Here is a 22171-nt window from a genome sequence, read left to right on the forward strand (position 1 = left end):
GGTCGTGGGGCTTGAACTCTGGGCCTGGGCGCTGTCCCTCAGCTCTTCAGCTCAAGGTGAGCGCTCTACCACCTGAGCTACAGCACCACTTCCGGTTTTGTGGTGGTTTATTGGAGATAGGAGTCTCACGGTCTCTCCTGCCCGGCTGGCTTTGTCTCAGCCTCCTAAGTAGCTAGGATTACAGGTGTGAGCCACCAGCACCCGGATCCCATTCACTTTCTTGAGCAAAGAGCCAAGGGGAAAAGCAAGCCAGTCAGGCTGACAGCTCTCACAGGAAAGCCTTGTGTGCAAAAAGGCCCTCCTCATGCACTATGAGGAACCTGAGAGGCATACTTCTACTGGTACCTGAATAATCTAGTCTAGAGGAAAGTCACATAAAATAGTTGCTTTCATTAAACATCAAAAATGCAGTTGTGAGATTTCTTCTTTACACTATTGTTTTCTTAACCAGTGAAAATTAATAAACTTATTTTCATTTAGTACAGGAAATGATAGTAATCATACTATTTAGGAAGCAGTGGCATATATTAAGCTTTCTTATATGACTAGAAAAATAATAATATAACCAACAGGAAAAAAGTAGAATGCAAAGGAAGGAAAATATCTGAACTACAAATTATTTTGAGAAGAAAAGGTATTCCTTGCCTCAATAATGCCATACTCACCGAGCTACAACTAAAAACTGGTCAATCTGCCGATCTGTGAGTGGACTATTGGGATCCCACACCTTAACTTCCAGTTTTGACTGTTCCCTTTCATCTGAGTCTCCTGCCCAAGAACAAAGAAAATGGAATGTTGTTACTAACAAAACCCACTGTACCATATGGTTGATGACTATAGTCACTCATTATACGTTAGGAATATTCACATGTAAACTGAATGCTCAGTTTTAGTACATTATTTCAGATGGCAGATATACATGCAACACCTTGTAAAGTGAGTAATACACCAGGCCAACCACACAGTATCAGCATTAAGATCCACTTCCTGAATACCTGTATGTGTGAGGCAGTAAGCCCCATACTAAGGAATACAGCCATGAAATGAGAACCTCTCTAACATGATGTTTCAACTATGATAAACCATATGTATAAATATCTATAATACAAACAAAGCAAAGATTTATGAGATATAACTATGGCTGTAAGAATTTGAAAACAAAACTTTTCAGGCTACCTAGGAAGCAATGTCATGAAGGAGGTAATATTTCTGCTAAGAACTGAAAGGCACAATATACACTAATGGAAGAGAGAATTCAAAAAATAAAAACATGAAAAGATCATGGGATATTGAAATGTGGTAGAGAGAAAAAAAACACTCATTCTGTCTAGATACTAGAGGCAATGAGAATACATGACTAAGGGAAGGGAGCTGGGAGAAGGGAGAAGGGAGAGAAAGGAACTACAGGGAGGGAGAAAGGGAGAGAGGGAGGGAGGGAGGCAATAAGGAGATAAAGGCCAAGGCAACGACTCACTAAAATGCAGGATACTTTATTTAGAATATCTCACAAGGAATTATAACTACTTTCTAGAACTGAATACAGGACAAAGGATAGTAATGGAAAACAGGTTTGAGAATCAATCAAAATTTTGTTTTGTACCCATAGATTCTACTAGGCTAGGAGTTCTTTGATGACAAAGACTGATTTTGAGCCCTGCCTCTGTAAATATCAGGCAGTGTGCCTTACACTTATTGTTATCACATCTGAAACCAAAAATTCCTTGATGACTGATAAATTCCAGCAATGAGACTCAGAGCATAGGAACAAATAGATATCAATGGATGGGACAAAGAATCAGGTGTTGCTTTGCAAGCAGCCTCCTAAGTCAGCCAACTATAGTCAGTTTGTGGACTAGTTCAGAGGCAGATAACAAGAGGACTAACTGCCACTCCCAACACAAAATAGCACAAGCAGAGTATAGCTAATGGTTTGCTAATCAAAAGAATTTGCAAGAATTTTATTTTTTATAGCTTTTGTTTACAATTCTCAGCATGCCAAGCCCAGGCACTTGACATTAGCTACATTTTTTTTTTTTGGTCGGTTGTGGGGCTTGAACTCTGGGCCTGTGAACTGTTCCTCAGCTCTTCTGCTCAAGGTGAGCACTCTACCACTTAAGCCACAGTGTCACTTCAGGTTTTCTGGTAGTTAATTGGAGATAAAGAGTCTCATGGACTTTTTCTGCCCTGGCTGGCTTTGAACAGTGATCCTGAGATCTCAGCCTCCTGAGTAGCTAGGCTTATAGGCATGAGCCACCACCGGCACCTGGCTCATTAAACTACATTTTTGTTGTTGTTAGTTGTAGGGCTTGAACTCTGGGCTTGGGCGCTGTCCCTCTACTCTTCAGCTCAAGGCTAGTGCTCTACCACTTGAGCCACAGCACAGCTTCCGGTTTTCTAGTGGTTTATTGGAGATAAAAGTCTCACGGACTTTCCTGCCTGGGATGGCTTTGAACCTCGATCCTGAGATCTCAGCCTCCTGAGTAGCTAGGATTGCAGGCATAAGCCACCAGCGCCCAGCATTAACTACATTTTTAAGACCAGGTTTTTGTTATTGGTGGTGGTGGTGGTGGAGGTGGTGGTGGTGTGTGTGTGTGTGTGTGTATGCCAACAGTGGGGCTTGAACTCAGGGGCTCAAGCTCTCCCTGTTGTTGTTGTTTGGTTTTTTTCATTTTTTGACTTCTGAGTTTCTTTTGCTTAAGGCCAATGTTCTACCACATGAGCTATACCTGCAGATTCTAAGAATATTTTTTAGTGCTGTAAACTGTATGAAACTTGAAGATAAGAAAATATGAATTACACTTTTCCAAATCTTAAAAAAAAAACGGTTTAATTTTATGTAAGATAGTAATGGTTTTTCCCATTATATCAAAACAGTGATAGCAAAAACAAATGTACTGAGAGCACTTGCCTGCCAAGTACAAGGCCCTGAGTTTGGTCCTCAGCACTGCAAAAATAAATAAAATAAATAAATGTACCTGTTTAAATAATATTGATGAGGTGGTACTTTTCAGTATTAAACTGTCTGTTGCAGTCTGCAAAATGTAAAAGTAAAACTGATATTTGCTATTCAAATTTGAGTTAGCTAATTTGAAATTTTTCAATTTAATTCATGGATTCTACAAGCAGATAGTACAAAAAGAATTCATTCCAAACAATAACAAAATACTCTTGGATACTCATATAAAAAACAGGACAGTACCCCCCCCAAAATAAAAACAACCACAAAAGGATACAGAAATGTTCTATATCAAATAGTCACTATAGATTAAATTGCAATTAAAATTTTGGATTCACCAAATAATTATATTCATATCACAGTTTTATCACCATACCACAAGGGGTAAACTTTTTAAGATCTTGAATAAGCTTACTTAGTATCTGTATAAATTTTCAGCTAACTTCTAGAGATCTTGGATATGGTACATATCCCACAGTCTGGTCACATTCTTCCAGTCACTGTAATACTCTTACCTCACTCCTCTACTTTTGACAAAATGGGCAATTATAATCTGCTTGGGTTCCATATAATCAAATAATCAAACCCATGAAGGTCTCCCTAACCCCTGAATTCCCACAAATTAATTTACCAACAAATTATATAATTGTGTATATCTTCTATTTTTGTTTTTGAAAAATTAAGAAATGAAGATCCAGAAATAATTTTAAATGTTAAAATTTTCCACTCATATATTAAGATTCCTGTAAAATACTGTTAAAGTACTTCTTCAATATATCCCTTACAGGCACCTAATGGTACTAGCATAATCTGAAGAACTAAGGCTATATCACATTGTCCTTTTCCTAGACAAATGGTAATATTCTTTGTCCCAAATAAAATTCACTTTCTTTGTACCAAGTATCACAGTGCTGTGTGTGTGTATGTGTGTATGCTGGACCTGGAGCTTGGACTCAAGAACTGGGCACTGTCCTTTTATTGCTCTCTACCACTTGAGCCACAACTCTATTTCCGGCTTTTTGGTGACTAATTGGAGCTAAGATTCTCAAGGTCTTTTTTCCTGCCTGTGCTCACTTCAAACAACAATCCTCAGATCTCAGCCTCCAGGGAAGCTAGGATTACACAGGTGTGAGCCACGAGCATCTAGCAATACTCTCTCTCTCTCTCTCTCCCCCCCCCCTCCAATCCTGGGGCTTGAACTCAGGGCCTGAGCACTACGTTTGAGCTTCTTTTGTTCAAGATTAGCCCTCTACCACACCAATGCCACAGTGCCACTTCTAGCTTTTTTTGAGCAGTTTCTTGGAGATAAAGAGTTTCACAGACTTTCTTCCTCAGGTTTGTTCAGAACCATGACCTTCCTGAGTAGCTAGGATTACAGGCATGAGCCATGGGCATCTGGCCTAGCAATACTTTTAATGCTACATTTAATTCACATATACAAGGATGGCCTTGGTCACTAATTTTGTTAAATAGTGTTTTAAAAGTTCTGGCCAGGGGCTGGGAAGGTGGCTCAGTGGTAGAGCGCTTGCCTTGCATGCATGAGGCCCTGGGTTCGATTCCTCAGCACCACATAAGCAAAAAGAAAAAAGCCGGAAGTGGCACTGTGGCGTAAGTGGTAGAGCACTAGCCTTGAGCTGAAGGACAGCGCCCAGGCCCAGAGTTCAGGCCCCATGACCGGACCCAAAAAATAAAATAAAATAAAAGTTCTGGCCCATGTGATAAAATACAAGTCAATAAAACTAAGATACCCTCATATATCAGCCTATTATCTTGTTCCTAGTGCTTAAAATACCTTCTCCCTCTGTCATTCAGTTTATATCCTATGAGATCAGAATCTCATCTGTCCCACCATTTTTCTTTTTTTTTTTTTTTTTGGTCGGTCATGGGACTTGAACTCTGGGCCTGGGCGCTGTCCCTCAGCTCTTCAGCTCAAGGTGAGCGCTCTACCACTTGAGCTACAGCGCCACTTCCGGTTTTCTGGTGTTTTATTGGAGATAGGAGTCTCATGGTCTCTCCTGCCTGGGCTGGCTTTGAACGCGATCCTCAGATCTCAGCCTCCTGAGTAGCTAGGATTACAGGCGTGAGCCACCAGCGCCCGGCCACTCTGCCTTTCTTTTAACCAGAGTATAATCAATCTTTACCCTTTCATTTTATATTATTTTTTAGGATTCTCAGACTTTATAAACATCTTCACAGTAGAAAATTTCATGTTTTGATACACACTATAATACTCCAAACAAGAATTGTATTTGCCACATAAGAGATAAAGAATGTGTGCAAGAAGTGAACAAGGGAAGCTTATGAGTTGGGTTGGACATGTAGCATAGTTGTAGAGCATTTACCTAGCTTGACTAAGACCCTCAGTTCAATTCCTATCATTGCAATACATAAGTTTCATATATCAATCACATAATTAACATATCGTATACTACATATATAGTATGTGTGTATGTATGTGTGAATTGAAATAAAGAAAAGAATGAGGTACTTGCATTTGAAAAAAAAAAGTCAAAGCAATAATAGGTTACTAGAATGGTATCATAAAAATAAGTATTAGGCCAGGTGCTAGTGGCTCACGTTTGTAATCCTAGCTACTCAAGAGGCTGAAATCTGAGAATTGAAATTCAAAACCAGCCTGGGCAAGAAAGTCCATGAGACTCTTATCTCCAATTAACCCCCAGAAACCCAGAAGTGGCACTGTGGCTCAAGCGGTAGAGCGCTCACCTTGAGCTAAAAAGCTCAGTGCCAAGGCCCCAGAGTTCAAGCCCCATGACTGAATTAAAAAAAAAGTATTAGGGGCTGGGGTTGGGAATGTGGCTTAGTGGTAGAGTGCTTGCCTAGCATGCATGAAGCCCTGGATTTGATTCCTCAGTACCACATAAACAGAAAAAAGCTGAAAGTGGCACTGCAACTCAAGTGGTAGAGCACAACACTAGCCATGAGCACAGAGAGGCTGAGGAACAGTGTCCAGGTCCAGGACAAGCAAAAAAAAAAAAAAAAGGCATTAAGAAAACTAATAAGAAAATCATAAGTTAACAATAAAAATATAAAACACCAGGAAAATTGAAGATATGATTATATAAAGAAATAATTAAACTTTTAAAGAAAAGATTATTTGAGTGAGTGAAGATTTGTTTTAGTAATATTCTTTTTTTGGGAGGCCAGTCCTGGGGCTTGTATTCAGGGCCTGGGCTCTGTCCCTAAACTTTTTTATTAAAGGATAGTGCTCTAACACTTGAACCACAGCTCTATTTTCAGCTTTTTGGTTATCAATTAGAAATAAAGAGTCTCACAGACTTTCCTGCTCCAACTTCGTTCTTCAGATCTCAACCTCTTGAGTAACTAGGATTACAGGCTTGAGCCACTGGTGCCTGGCTTAATGATATTCTTTTATACAAATATCTCAATAGATTAAATTGCTAAGAATTGGGTTAAGTGAGTTGATAAGTAGATTAAATACTATGAACAATCTTTTATAAATAAAATATCATTAAATAATAAAGGAAATGATTAAGTAAATAGAATGGGTTTATAAGACACGCCTCAAAGTATAGCAGAATAGTAGAGTGATTGTCTAGCATTAATGAATGATTCCCAACAGCATCATCATTACTATTGGTACACACATCTTGATATACCTACTCCCTCTCCCCAAAATGTTTAAGGTATGGTTCTTTAAACCTTGCATCTAGTTGGTTGCCTAATGAAAAGTGAAGAGAAATATTTTGATATTCTAAATGTTTGATATTGCAATAGTAATCCAAAATGCTTTCTTCATTATTTTATTCATTTTCTTCTAAAATCTATGAATGGTATCTTTCTTTGTGAAAGGTGAACATATGCAATAAAACTAACAAGTTATAAACTTAAAAATAAACAGAAAGAGAGATTAAGAATGTGGCTTAGTGGTAGAATGCTTGTCTAGCATGCATGAAGCCCTGGGTTCGATTCCTCAGTACCACATAAACAGAAAAAGCCAGAAGTGGACTCTGGCTCAAGTGATAGAGTGCTAAACAAAAGCAGCTCAAGGACAGAATCTTGATGAGTTCAAGCCCCAAAACACACACACACACACACACACACACACACACACACACACACACACACACACACACACACACACACACACACACACACACACACACACACACACACACACACACACACACACACACACACACACACACACACACACACACACAGCAAGATTCTTACTCCTACAATATGCAAAAGTAACCTTAAAGAAAGGGGAAGTTATATCTTCTTAGGATATTTCACCATCATCAAAATAACTGTTGTTTTTGTTACTTTTAGATATGTTTGTCTGTGTGTGTGTGTGTGTGTGTTTACTGCTGTATGCTTATCAACAATTTGATTAGCAACTGGGAAAAAAATGACCTCTCCTTCCTGTTTTCATAAATAACCATTACCACATACTACCAATCCTCTACCATTGAACAGTGGAGCATAAATCAACAGATTAATGTCAGCAGAACCAAAACTTCAGAAAGAGACACAGAGACTGCTTAATATTATAAAACTATTAGTATCTCCCAACCATCTCTCTTCCTAACTTCAACAGTAAGGAAGGGGAGAAAAATCTGAAATAAGACCCACCCCAGGAATATATGAAGAACAGAGGGAAACTTTGCCCTATTATAAACCATGTAAGAAATACAAAAAATAAACCTGGGTCTCTCACAGAATGAAATACTGCATACAATTCAATTTCATAGCCCTTTCACAGCCCAGAAGAATGTGTAAAATTAGTAACACTGAAGCCAGGTATGGTGGCACTTGCCTACAATCACAATATTTGGGGGGCTGAGACAGAAGGATCACAACTTCAACTCCAGCTGAGGCTACTGTGTGGGTAGGAGGAAAGAAGGAAGGAAACTGCTACTTGTTTCCACTATAATTGCATATTCTACCACATTTTGTGCGCTGTCTGCGGTACAACAGATTTTAAGAGTTGAAAATGGGAAAAGAGAATATACTCAGGAAAGGGAGATGAATTCATCATAAACACTTCAAACTGTGGAATTTACCTGGGGGCTTTGTATGATGTAATCTCCTGAACCGCACAGTGAACCAAGGTGCTTCAAGAGGCTCACTGGAGGTTTGCCACCCCACTTTGTCCTTAACTTTTCTTAAATTATTTAGTTAGCCAGGCACCAGTGGCTCATGCCTATAACCCTAGCTACTCAGGAGGCTGAGATCTGAGTATCACAGTTCAAAGCCAGCCCCGGCAGGAAAGTCCATGAGACTCTTATCTCTAACCACCAGAAAACCGGAAGTAACCACCAAAAAACTGTGGCTTAAGTGTTAGTGTGTTACCCTTGAGCTGAAGAGTTGAGGGACAGCACCCAGGCTCAGAGTTCAAGACTCACGACTGACAAAAGGAAAAAAAAATTAATGACACACACACACACACACACACACACACACGAGTTTTTTATTTTGCTTTGACCAGTCCTGGGGCTTGAACTCAAGGTCTGGGTGCTGTCCCTGAGCTTCTTTTGCTCAAGGAGTAGAGGCTAGTGCTCTACTCCTTGAGCCACAGCGCCACTTCCAGCTTTTTCTGTTCATGGAGTTCTGAGGAATCGAATCCAGGGCTTCATGCATGCTAGGCAAGCACTCTACTGCTAAGCCACATTCCCAGCCCTGGGGTTCAATACTTAATAAAGGCAAACTATTGTCAGAATAAAGCACCAACCCAAAGGTCTATCAGGAGAAACAGTACTGTCCAATCAATTAACATTTGCTAGTAAATTACAATGCTTATTTTATTAAAGAAAATTAAGCCAGGTGCCAGAGGCACACACCTAGCTACTCAGGAGGCTGTGGTCTGAGGATCAGTTTGAAGCCAGCCCAAGCAGAAAAATCCCCATGAGAGTCTTATCTCCAATTAAAACTCAAAAGCTGGAAGCTATGCTGTGGCTCAAGTGGTAGAGCTCTAGCCTTGAACACAAAGAGGTTCAGGACAGTGCCCAGGCCCTGAGTTCAAGCCCCACAACCATCAAAAAACAAAGGAAGGAAGAAAAGATAGAAAAGGAAGGAAGGAGGGAGGGAGGGAAGGAGGGAGGGAGCAAGGAAGCAAGGAAAAATTCAGTCATATTCTCTGAACACAAAAGATTCCTTTGTCAGGCAGCTGGTATAACTCAGTTCTTAAGCATCAGTGATTTTACCTACAAAATAAGCCTCAAGAATCACAAGACCCTTTTGAAGATTTTAGAATGAATTATTGTGTTTTGTGTATTATTTTGTTTCCTAGAATTATTTTTAATAATCCCAAGACAGGTATTTGTGCTTTCAAAATTATGCCCCTAACTTCTACACTTTTCAGCAGCAAACCATATTTAAATAGTTTTTCAAATAAACAGAACCTTGTATAACTATGTTATCTTACTTTTCTTTTTTCTCACTGTTACTTGAAATATGCCAACATCATTATTCACATCATCATTTGGTAAGTAAAAATCTGTAAAGTTACCATATGGTACATAGACTAGGCTTATGCTCAGCACTCAGGAGTGGGATACATGGTCAGTATAATGTAATTCACAAATACAAAAGTTGAATGATTAGAGACAACACTGAACTCTGAATAGCATAAGAGACCACATTACTCTTCCCAAGAATAATGAAAGGCATTTTAGGGAATGCAGAAATGAAGTTGGATGTCTGTCTGTGCACACATCATACAGATGGATTATGATGATCTAACTTATTAGTCAAAAACTCATTTTTTGCCAGGCGCCAATGGCTCACACCTGTAATCCTAGCTACTCAGGAGGCTGAGATCTGAGAATCACAGTTTAAAGTCAGCCCAGGCAGGAAAAGCCATGAAACTCTTTTTTTTTTTTTGGGGGGGGGGGGGGGAGGGGTCCGGTTGTGAGCCTGAACTCTGGGCCTGGGCGCTGTCCCTCAGCTCTTCAGGTCAAGGCTAACGCTCTACCTACCACTTGAACCACAGCGCCACTTCCGGCTTTTTTTTTTCTGCTTATGTGGTGCTGAAGAATTGAATCCAGGGCCTCATGCATGCAAGGCAAGCGCTCTACTACTGAGCCACCTTCCCAGCCCCAAGCCATGAAACTCTTATCTCCAATAAACTACAAGAAAACCAGAAGTAGTGCTGCAGCTCAAGGAGTAGAGTGCTAGAAGAGCTGAGGGAAAGCGCTTAGGCCCAGAATTCAAGCCCCATGACTGACAAAAACAAACCAAAAAACCCTCATTTTTCTCAAAGTTATATTGGTTAAAACCTACAAAATTGTATACTAACAAGGCAAAGTTTGTTGCACAGAAATTATTAGTTAAGGGGCTGGGAAGGTAGCTCAGTGGTAGAGCGCTTGCCTTGCATGCCTGAGGCCCTGGGTTCGATTCCTCAGCACCACATAGGCAAAAAGAAAATAGCCAGAAGTGACACTGTGGCTCAAGTGGTAGAGTGCTAGCCTTGAGCTGAAGAGCTGAGGGACAGCGCCCAGGCCCAGAGTTCAGGCCCCACGACCAGACGAACCCCCCCCCCCAAAAAAAGAAAGAAATTATTAGTTAAAATAAAGAAAATACACACATACAAAAGACAACTTGAGCCAGGCGTGCCAAAGACACAACGCATGTACTATGGAATCCTAGCTACTCAGGAAGCTGAGATCTGAAGATCATGGCTCAAAGCCAGCCCAGGCAGTAGTCCATGAGACTCTCATCTTTAATCAACCACCAAAAAAAGGTGGAAGTGGAGCTGTGGTTCAAGTGGTATCGCACCAGCCTTGAGTGATACAATTAAGGGACAGTGGCTAGGCCCTGAATTCAAGCCCTAGTTCTGGCACCAAAAAAAAAAACACCTAGAGCCAAACATAGTGGTGTACAACTATAATACCAGCATTTGAGAGGGGGAGACAGGAGGAGCATGAGTTTATAGTCAGCTTGAACCACACAGACTATTTCAAAAAGATATGACCTCTTAGAAGACAATTTGGCATCTTTAAACTTAAAACACAGACTGTGATAGACTATTTGCTCCAGGAAAGTTAGAATGAACTTGTGACTTTAAATGAGCATCATTATTCCACAATACTGTGAAATTCTGGAAATTATGTAATCACTTAATCACATCAAAAAAAAAAAAAGAACCTCGGGAAGATAGGGAGGGAAGGGATGGTAGGGGGAAAACAATGGAGGGGGTAACAATGCTCAATAGGAAGTGTACTCATTACCTTACTCATGTAACTGTAACCCTCTGTATAGTATCTTTACAATAAAAAATAAAAATTAAAAAAAATAAACTTAAAACACACATGCTCTATGCTCCAATTTATCTGGAGAATGTGCAATTAATCCATTATATAACCGCCTGCTCATCACTTTTTCAATAAAATAAATTTATTTTAGAAAGAGGATATTTACTAAAACACTATTTCTAAAACTTTAGAACCAAATGTTCTTTAATGAAGTAATTTTTTTTCTATCACACAAAAGCCAATTTATTATATTAACTGGATTATGAGTGGTTACAATAATGTGGTCCCATCTACAATCAGCACTTTCACAGATAAAATTATACATATATATGTATAATACAAATATTTTGCCTATCCTTTATTATTTAAACCATGTTTACACATTGAGTGAAATGTACTTAAACATTATATCACCCTGAATATCTTTTTCCCAGCTATATAAAAGAAAACAAGCAGGGCACTGGTGACTCACTCCTATAATCCTAGCTACTAAGAAGGCAGAGATTTGAGAATTGAAACTCAAAGCCAGCCTAGGCAGGAAAGTCTGTGAGACTCTTATCTCCAATTAATACCAGAAAACGGAAGTGGCAATGTGGCTCAAAGTAGAAAAGTGCTAGACTTGAGTAAAAGAGCTCAATGAGGAGTAAAAAAAAAAAAAGATGGAAAATAGTATTACAGAACTTCCTTAATTCCTGAAATTAAAAACTGTGCATATGGATGTGTGTTTACATTTATATTTTTCCCCATTCAATCCTTTTGGCTGAAATTCATTCATATACTATATGCCTTTCTTATACTCCCCTCTTACTATGAAACTTTCCTGTCACTCAAGCCAAATTTCTACTCCTTTACTAATACCCCACCTCTAGTTGTCATCTTGCTGTGGGATTGTATCTTCTTCATTAGAGTTCTCTTTTAAAATTTTGTTTCATCAAAAATCTGGCATGTGAGGTTTTAATTGTTCTGTCACAGTTTTCTTTTCTTCAGTCAATGGTGACAATTCCATGTCTTTATGCCTTTGTAGTTCTTGTATCATGGTTATGGTCTTATTCAAAATAGTACAAATGCAGCTCTTAGTCTCTTTCTGCTCAACGACTGGCTTAAAACATGCATACAAGGTTTGATATCAAGACTTTAAGGCTGTCAATTCCTTAAAAGTATAACTAAGAGTTTTCATGAGTTCCAGCTTATCGACTTCCACCTCCATGTTGAATAGATCCTAATGAAGTAATTTAATGCTCACTTAGGTACACTGTAAATCCTACCATGAAACATTAAGGAGTACAAACATCCAACATTATTTCTAGAAAACAAATGAATCTACACAGATCAGGTAGTCAGGAAGCATAGCCAAGAATCATTTCCTCATGTCTATAATCTTAGTTTGGATTGGGCAGCTGAGAATGGCAGGATCATAATCCAAGGCCAGCTAGGTTAGAAAAGTGTGCCAAGACTTCTTCCCAACCCATTGTTGGGTACAGTGATGGCACACTTATCATCCTAAGCTACTAAAGAGACTAAGATTGAGAGATAAAAGGCTGGTATTTCCAGGCCAGCCTAGGTAGAAAAATTCTTAAGACTGAATCTTAACATAGGGAAGTTGGATACAGTGATGCATGCCTGTCATCTATGTAAATATAACAACTATATATACAGTCACTGAACAGAGAGAGGTAAGTCACTCTACTTAAAGATGCTAAGGATACACTGTTGAGAAGACTTAAAAACAAAACAAAACAAAAAAAAACAGCTGCAGAATAACATGTGCACTTATCACACTGCACATGGGCTTTTTCTGTGTGAACAAAAAAACACCCTGGACTCCACTATGGTAGCACATGTCTACCATCCCAGCACTCAGGAGCTGAGAAAGGAAAATAGCTAGGCTAGTAATTACCACCTAGCCTGAGCCTCACAGTCAGTCTCTGACTAAAAATATATTTTTTAAAAATTAGGGAAAGGGGAAAAGAGACAGGGTATTTCTACATAGCTCAGGTCTGCCTAAAACTTGCAATCCTCCTTCTTCAATGCTAAGATTACAGACATAATCCACTTAACTTAGCTAATGTTTTGGGTTTGTTTGCCCATCCTGGGGCTTGAACTCAGGACCTAGGAACTGTCCCTCAGCCTATGTGCGCTCAAAGCCAGTGCTCTACCTCTTGAGCTACAGCACTACTTCCTGCTTTTTAAGTAGTTTATTGTAGGGAGCTAAAAGTCTTATGGGGACTTTTTTGCCTGGGCTGGCTTCAAACCACAATCCTCAAGTCTTAGCCTCCTGAGTAGCTAGGATTACAGGCGTTAGCCACCCCAGCACCCAGCTATTTTGTTTTTTTAATGTAAAAACACTTTACTTTTAAAATCAGGAAATAGATTTTAATGTATGGTCACGAAAATGGAAAGACATCTGAAATCTCACTAGGAAGATCTGTTTTTAAAATGCAAAGCCAAATCCCCACCAAAATATAACTATTCATTAAGATTCCATGGCCACTGGGGCTAGATGACTTAAAAAACATTCAAGAGGGCTGGGAAGGTGGCTCAGTGGTAGAGCGCTTGCCTTGCATGCATGAGGCCCTGGGTTCGATTCCTCAGCACCACAAAAGCAGAAAAAAAAAGCCGGAAGTGGTGCTATGGCTCAAGTGGTAGCGCGCTAGCCTTGAGCTGAAAAGCTGAGGGACAGCGCCCAGGCCCAGAGTTCAGGCCCCAGGACCGGACCGCCCCCCCCCCCCAAAAAAAGCATTCAAGAATCTCAACAAATGAACATATTACATTAAAGCACAAGTTCAACAATACTAACAATCTTAAAATTATACTAAAAATATAGCCATAAAATTCATATATGTGAAATCAACAATGAATAATTGTTCATGTAAATTACCTTCTACTTCTACTTGCTGTGTTTCTAAAACTGAAAGGGCTCATTACTTTAAAACTCTATCCTAAAATTGCTTCTTCTCTATGAGGATAATACTCAATAGCAGTTTTCACAGGAATGGAACTCATACCTTCTAAGAGCATTTCTGGGATATCTGCTTGATATCTCGGACCCACTCTGATTTCACCTTTGTCAGCTAACAATGTTTTCACTGAAGGGTCATAGACCAATGAGTAGAAAAAGGTATCCTGAAAAAAAATGACAGAAAAAATTCAGATAAACTTAATTCCTTCTATTTTTCACAAAGCAATAAAATCAATGTCATAATAATGAAACATAAAACTTCAGAGAGTATAAGAAATTACATTTTAGTGAGTAAATTCATAATCTTAAGAAGAACATGGTATTATTGTCATCAAGTACAACAGTGCAAAATTTAATAAAATAAAGAGGGCTGGGAATGTGGCTTAGTGGAAGAGTGCTTGCCTAGCATGCATGAAGCCCTAGCTTTCATTCCTCAGTACCACATAAACAGAAAAAGCCAGAAGTAGAGCTGTGGCTCAAGTGGTAGAGTGCTAGCCTTGAGCAAAAGAAGCTCATGGACACTGCCCAGGCCCTGAGTTCAAGCCCAGGACTGGCAAAAAAAAAAAAAAAAATGGGAAGAGAGAGAGAGAGAGAGAGAAATAGCTTTAAGTAGATTATAAAGTTTTATTATTTATTTTAGCCTAAAAGAAAACTACTAATTGTCCTAAAATAGAGTTTTGGAAAGCTAGCAAAATTAAATAGTAACTTAAAGATAAGACAACTAAAACCAAGTATCTCCTAACGACAAAAGTCCATACCAAATAGCAGAATGTCTACATGGATACCAAACTTACTTTTGAACCATCCATCCACAATTTATTCGAAATATTAAAAGGTACACACACCTCGCATTGACTTAACTGTATGAATTGAACTTACATGTGATCCATTACTAGTACTGCAGAAAACTAGTTAGCTGTTTATTAATTATAATTCTGCAGTACTTTTGATCTTGATATATACATATATAATATATATAATATATAATATATATATATATATATATATATAAAGAGAAAGAGATAGTATGTAAATATAACTAAGCATTCCATTAATGTCTCCAGGTACCAGTGAGTGGCTCACTGATATCTATAATCCTAGCTACATAGGAGATTGAGATCTAAGAATCCCAGCTCAAAGCCAGCCCAAACAGGAAAGTCCTTGAGACTTTTATCTCCAATTAACCACCAAAAAAATTGGAAGTGGAGCTGTGGCTCAAATAGTGAGCATCAGCCTTGAGCAAAAAAGCTCGGGAACAGTGCCTAGGCACTGAGTTCAAGCCCCAGGACTGTCACAAAACAACAATAACAACAACAAAAAAGCCCTATAGTTCCTGACCCTATAGTTCCTGAACACTAGTCCTTTGCTGAATTCTGCAGAGCCACTGGAATATGAACCAACAAAACTCTATCTTCTGCTTCCCATTTGGATCCAAAGATCATTTAATGCACCTCTGTCTTTTATCCTGAAAGGGCCTGTTCTATATTCACTTATGTTACCAAAACCAGCCAAGGAAGTTGCAAATAAGAGCTGTCAGTCAGACTGATTACTAGGGCTCTTACATACTATGATCTGAAAAGTGGGAGAAAAAAAAGGTTACTACATCAATTGAAATATTCTGTGTTTTATTTTAAGCACTGATCACTATTAGGAGAAAAGACAAGAAAAGTACTTTAGGAATATGAAAGCATCCTACTTTACAGAATTTGAGGGTGTGATTGCTATGTTTTTTTTTCTTTTTTTCTGTATAGACATGATAAATTGTCTCATGCCTGCATTCTCAGGTTACTTTATCTCTAAGATATACTAACATAGTACTACAATTAAAAGGAGGCTTTTCCCATAATCTACAGAAAAATGAAGAGATATTATTTACATAGGGTTATACAGTTGCTTAGAATCCTTAGATCCATATGTACTAATATAGGAAAATATTTGGAATCTTTAGTTCCCAACAGAGTGGCAAAAAAAAGTTTTAAAAATAGATCAATTTCATGAGCAGAATTAAAAGTAAAAGATGATGATTTAAATAAAGTTGTTTTTGTGTTACCAATTTCATATATGTCAATCTTTGGATTTTAACATTATTAAAAGATAGGACACAATGTGGGAGAAATAACTGTATCACATAACTCATAACTGTTATAGATCACGATAGACAATTTGCTCCAGGAAAGTTAGAATATGTTTGTGACTTTAACTGAGCATCACTATCCCACAATACTGCAAAATTTGGGACATTATGTAACCACTTAATCACAATAAAAATTTTGAAAAAAAAAGATAGGACAGATGTCAAGGATGTTCTTGTATAAACAGAGTAGCAAATCTAAATCACACCATAAAAATGTTTCTGAAACTGAAGAAAGTATAAGATCCAAATAGTTTTATTCTTTTCTAATTTTCTCCTACTATACATAGGGAAAATTCTCAAGAGTAAGTACAAATGAGATTCTTTCAATTTACTGGCAGTTGTCTGAGCTTAGCTCTAACATTGAGGTTTGTAAGGATGAAGTAGGTGAGTTAAAAGGAAAATACTATTAATTTTTAAAACTGCTTCTCTTAGCCAAAGACCAATAAAACAAAATTAAATACACTGGCAGTTTCTGTAAACTGCCAGGCGTAGTAGCCCATACCTATAATCTTTGAGAGGCAAAGATAAGGATTGTCAATCCAGACAAATAAGTTTGTGAAAAATTATCTTGATCAATAAAAACTGGACATACAGCCTATACCTATCATCCCAGCTACACAGGAAGCATAACAGGAGGATCTCAGTCCAGGCTGGTCCAAGTAATAATGCAAAATCTACATGGAAAAATAAAATACAAAAAGGTAGGGTGTGTGTGTGTGTGTGTGTGTGTGTGTGTGTGTGTGTGTGTGTGTGTGTGTGTGTGTGTGTGTGTGTGTGTGTGTGTGTGTGTGTGTGTGTGTGTGTGTGTGTGTGTGTGTGTGTGTGTGTGTGTGTGTGTGTGTGTGTGTGTGTGTGTGTGTGTGTGTGTGTGTGTGTGTGTTAGAGTATATGTCTAGCAGCCATGTATGCTGAAGTTCAAACCCCAGTAATACTGGGAAAAATAAAAACTTATGCTAATTTCCAAGTATTATCACTATCATTCTATTTTACATAAAAATAAAAACCTTTTTTTTTTTTTTTAAGGGTTGCGGGGCTTGAATTCAGGGTCTAAGTGCTGTCCCTGAGCGTTTTGTTCAAGGCTACTGCTCTACCACTTTGAACCACAATTCCATTTCCAAAAACCTTTCTTTTCTAAATTTAAATGTTACTGGTATCTGAACTCAGGGTCTTGTACTTGCTAGGCAGGAGGTACTCTATACCACTTTAGCCATGACTCCAGCCCTTTATCAAGTTTTCTAATAAACAGTGGCTCTGTACATTTGAAAAGTTTTTGTTACGTTTCCTTCATTTGAGATAGGGAGGCAATGTTTTATCTTTTTTTTTTTTTTTTTTTTGGGTCCAGTCGTGGGGCCTGAACTCTGGGCCTGGGCGCTGTCCCTCAGCTTTTCAGCTCAAGACTAGCGCTCTACCACTTGAGCCACAGCGCCACTTCCGGCTTTTTTCTTTTTGCTTACGTGGTGCTAAGGAATCGAACGCAGGGCCTTAGGCATGCAAGGCAAGTGCTCTACCACTGAGGTACCTTCCCAGCTCGGCAATATGTTTTAATAAAGAATACATTTTTAAAAAACAAATAGGTTGCACACAGGCATATTTATGTAATAAAGAATTTGAAGATGCTAAGCATAATGGTGCACACAATTTCAAGGCCAACCTGGACTACAAAGCAAGACTTTTAAGTCTCTTCTATTCCCACCCCCCCACAAAAAAAATGGGGTCTGATACCAGTTGCTCAAGCCTATCCCTAGCTACTCAGAAGGCTGAAAAGCTGGAAGCCAGTTCCAGCACAGAAATCTCCAAGTCTAGATTCAACCAACAAAATGCCAGACTCAAGGCATGGTGCTAGAGCAGTAGCTGTGACCTAGAGCAAGAGTGGGAAGACCTGAGTTCAAACTCTAGTACCAAAAAGAGAAAAAAAAATGGAGGTAAAACCATAAAACAACAAAATTAAATACTAAAACATCACTGACAGTAAAACAGTTTCTTCTTGATTGATGTGTGTGAGTGTATATAATATATATAGATGTAGATATAGAGATATATTCCCCCTCTCCCCGCTGGGAGGCTGGTCCTGGGGGCCTGTCATTGAGCTTCTTTTGCTCAAGGCTAGTGCTCTGCCACTTGAGCCACAGCTTCACTTCCAGCTTTTTTTGGTAGTTTTGTGGAGGTAAGAGTCTCACAAGACTTTTCTGCCCAGGTTGGCTTTGACTTTAATCCTCAGATCTCAGGCTCCTGAGTAGCTAGGATTACAGGCATGAGCTACCAGTGCCCAGCTTCTTGATGTAATTGTTTAAAGTTGTCTGAAATTATGCATATTCTGTTTGTAAGAATTTCCTCCCTCCAATAAGATATACTCTAAATATTTTTCCCCATTTGTGTGTGTGTGTGTGTGTGTGTGTGTGTGTATTTATGTAAGATGTGCTCTTGTTATATACCCTACGATGGCCTGGAACTTACTATGTAGTATGCTATGTAGTTTAACCTGAAACTCAAAAATCAACTGCCTCGGGGCTGGCTCAGTGGTAGAGTGCGTGCCTTGCATGCATGAGGCCCTGGATTCGATTCCTCAGCACCACATAAGCAAAAAGAAAAAAGCCGGAAGTGGCACTGTGTCTCAAGTGGTAGAGCGCTAGCCTTGAGCTGAAGAGCTGAGGGACAGCACCCAGGCCCAGAGTTCAGGCCCCACGACTGGACCCCCCACCCCCAAAAAAAAAAATCAACTGCCTCTGCTTTAGGAGCACTGAGATTACAGGATCTCACCCAAATGCTAGCTATTCAATATGTTTTTGCTGATATTTTGTGAAAGAAGTACTTTTAACTGACAAACTTCATTAGGATTATAGAAAATAAAAATCAACAACGGCAAAAATAATTCCTCTGGTAAGAGCCTTACAGAAAAGCCATTTAATTTTAAAAATAAAAATAGGTGCAGGTACCTAAATAATATGCCAAATAATTATTTTACCAAAACAAAAATATGTATCTAAGTAGCCAGGTGCCGGTGGCTTATGCCTATAAGCCTAGCTACTCAGGAGGCTGAGATCTGAGGATCGTGGTTCAAAGCCAGCCCAGGCAAGAAAGTCAGTGAGACTCTTACTCCAATAAACACCTCAGAAAACCAGAAGTAGTGCTGTGGCTTCAAGTGGTAGAGTGCTGGCCTTGAGCTAAAGAGCTGAGGGACAGAGCCCAGGCCCAGAGTTCAAACCCCATGACCGACAAAAAAAAAAAAAAAATTATCTAAGTAATGTGTAGTACTTTATAAAGCCTTACACTGCTGATTTAAAAACAGATAATTTTTGGTAACTCTAACCTCACCCAGGAGGATAGTTAACGAAATGCATCCTACTCGTCATACTTCTACCGTAGCACTGCTATAATGGGGCAAAAGATGGAAATTCAAATGTAGAGGAAAAAATACAAAACAAGAATTACTATGATTACCTCTTTTTCAAGATATGACAGTACTGATTCTGTCTCATTCAGTAGAGCAACACTGCATTTTCCCCTGTTGAAAGAGAAAAAATATGAATAAATGTAAGTTATCACATCACTTACCATCACAGCAATCACTGCATGTGAGAACCTAAAAATAATACACATTTATTTCAGGATGTAATTATTACTATTTATTAAAACTGCTCTAAAGTCTAGCTAAAATTTAAAAACAAGGAACTTCTATAGAAGAAGAGGTAATTTAAAAGCCTACAAATTCATGGACTTGAGATCTGGTAGCACTTACCTTTGGTCATATCTTTGAGTTTAATTTTAGATATCTATTTCTATTTACAAAATCTATTTCTAAAAACATTTGTTTAGAGAAAACTAAGGTAGAAATGCTTATTACCAGCACTTTTAAACTTACTCTTGCCAACTTGAAAATTTCACTAGAGCTCCAAATTGTGCGGGAGAATCGATTATTCAAATTATAAGTATTACAGGGTGCTTACAAAATATAAAATATCATTTAAAATATAAAATACCATTTCTCTAAACAGATCACAAAACAGCAAAAGGCAAAAAGGCAAAAATAATGCCTCATATATATATATATATATATATAAGTATATATATATACTTATATATATATACTTATATATATATACTTATATAAATATGCTTATATATATAAAGTAGTAAATGAGAAGAGCATGTTCTTTGATTACAAACTACAACTCAAAGAAAAAAATAACTGAAAGCAAAATAAAATAGTAAAATTAAAAAGCTAACACACTGATCAAAAGTTACAACTTTTGGCCAGGTGCCAGTGGCTCACGTCTTTAATCCTAGTTCCTTGGGATGATGAGATCTGAGCATCCAGGTTCAAAGCCAGCCTGGGCAGAAAAGTCCATGAGACTCTTATCTCCAATAAACCATCAGAAAACCAGAAGTGGCTAATGCTCTACCACTTGAGCTAAAGAGCTGAGGAACATCACCTACACCTGGAGTTCAAGCCCCACAACCAACAACAAAAAAAGTTACAATTTTTGGCTAGGTGCAGGTGCCTCACAAACTTGTAATCCTACTACAATCTGAGAATGGTAGTTCAAAGCCAGCACAGGGGGTTGAGGATTTAGCTCAGTGTTAGAGCACTTGCCTAGAAAGTGCAAGGCCCTGAGTTCAGTCTTCAACTCTGAAAAAAAGGAAAAGCTAAACAGCTAGTCCAGGTAGGAAAGTCCATGGTATACTTATTTATCTCCAATTAACCACCATAAAAGCTAGAAATGAAGCTGTGGTTCAAATGATATAATGCCAGCCTTGAGCAAAAAAAACAAAAAAACAACCCTAAGGTTGTTGGCCCCTAAGGGGCCCAGATGCTGAGCCCCAGTATTGGCACTCAAAAGAAGAAATTACTATTTTCTAAACAGTGTATAACTCTTTTTTTCTTTTTCCTCTTCTTTTCTTTTTAAGTGGTACTGGGGTTTGAATGTTAAGCCTCACATTTTTTAGTTAGATGCTCTACCATTTAAGCTATGGCCTAGCCCTGCAACTTTATATTCTCTACATTTAAGAAACTTGCTCTGATGAAAACATTATCCTTGCTACTCATTTTAGGCTAATGCCACTTAGGAAGACTTCTCTGAAAGCATATAGTATTTCCACATTATCCTGTCAAATCTCTGATCTGCTTGCTGGAAGAGTTTTTATATATATTTTACTCGGACATACTACTGAAGCAGAAAAAAATAACATTAGGAGTCAGCACAGATAACTATACTGCAAGTCAGCAAGCACATCCACAGCTCTCACAGAAGTTTCCATGTGCTTATACCTAGCTCACTGAAGTAACACAAACGGGAGGGTGGGGGGAGGGGGGAGGAGACAGGAACAGAAGGAATGGGAAAGGAAGGGAAAAGAGGGAGGAGAAAAAGTATGGGAAGAATATTTACATGCTCATAAATCATAAAGATTGGTTAAGCTAAATGAACATTATGCAAATGCTGGAAATACAAGGGAAAATAAGCAAAAGAAGTGAAATGTCTAAAATTTTCAAAATTAATAGCAATTGGAATAGGATGTAAGCTGGCAGAGTGATTACACATGGGAAGACTGTTGTCCAAAGCCAGCCCTGAGCAAAAATCATGAGACCCTATCCAAAACATAAAGCAAAAACGGGCTACAGATATGGCCTGAGCAAAGCATCATCCTTGGGTAACAACCAGTGTTCTACATTATGAGATTGGCAAGCACAGTTTCCTTGAGGACAAATATGTAACTAAAGAATATAATGTATTATTTAAATTTTAATTATATTACTTACTAATTATATTATTTTTAATTATATTATTTAAATACAATTATTAAAACATAATTTTAATTATAACATTGAAATTTCCTGCTATATAACTAATACAAGCCAGGTGCTGGTGACTCATGCCTATAAGCCTAGC

General features: G+C 38.4%; 1 protein-coding gene across 2 annotated transcripts in view; it reads right to left on the bottom strand.

The window, feature by feature from the left end:
- Positions 1-22171, bottom strand: part of Mta3 (metastasis associated 1 family member 3) — a 154173-nt gene that overhangs the window by 80091 nt on the left and 51911 nt on the right. For both annotated transcript variants that reach the window (XM_042675471.1, XM_042675472.1), the window contains exons 5-7: positions 19725-19788; positions 14199-14316; positions 666-768 (exon numbers count right to left, since the gene is read on the bottom strand). In XM_042675471.1, the coding sequence (XP_042531405.1) occupies positions 666-768; positions 14199-14316; positions 19725-19788 (285 nt within the window). The remainder of the gene's footprint in view (positions 1-665; positions 769-14198; positions 14317-19724; positions 19789-22171) is intronic.

The sequence above is a fragment of the Dipodomys spectabilis genome, unplaced genomic scaffold (assembly GCF_019054845.1).
Source record: "Dipodomys spectabilis isolate Male_0828 unplaced genomic scaffold, ASM1905484v1 ptg000026l, whole genome shotgun sequence".
Lineage (NCBI taxonomy): Eukaryota > Metazoa > Chordata > Mammalia > Rodentia > Heteromyidae > Dipodomys > Dipodomys spectabilis.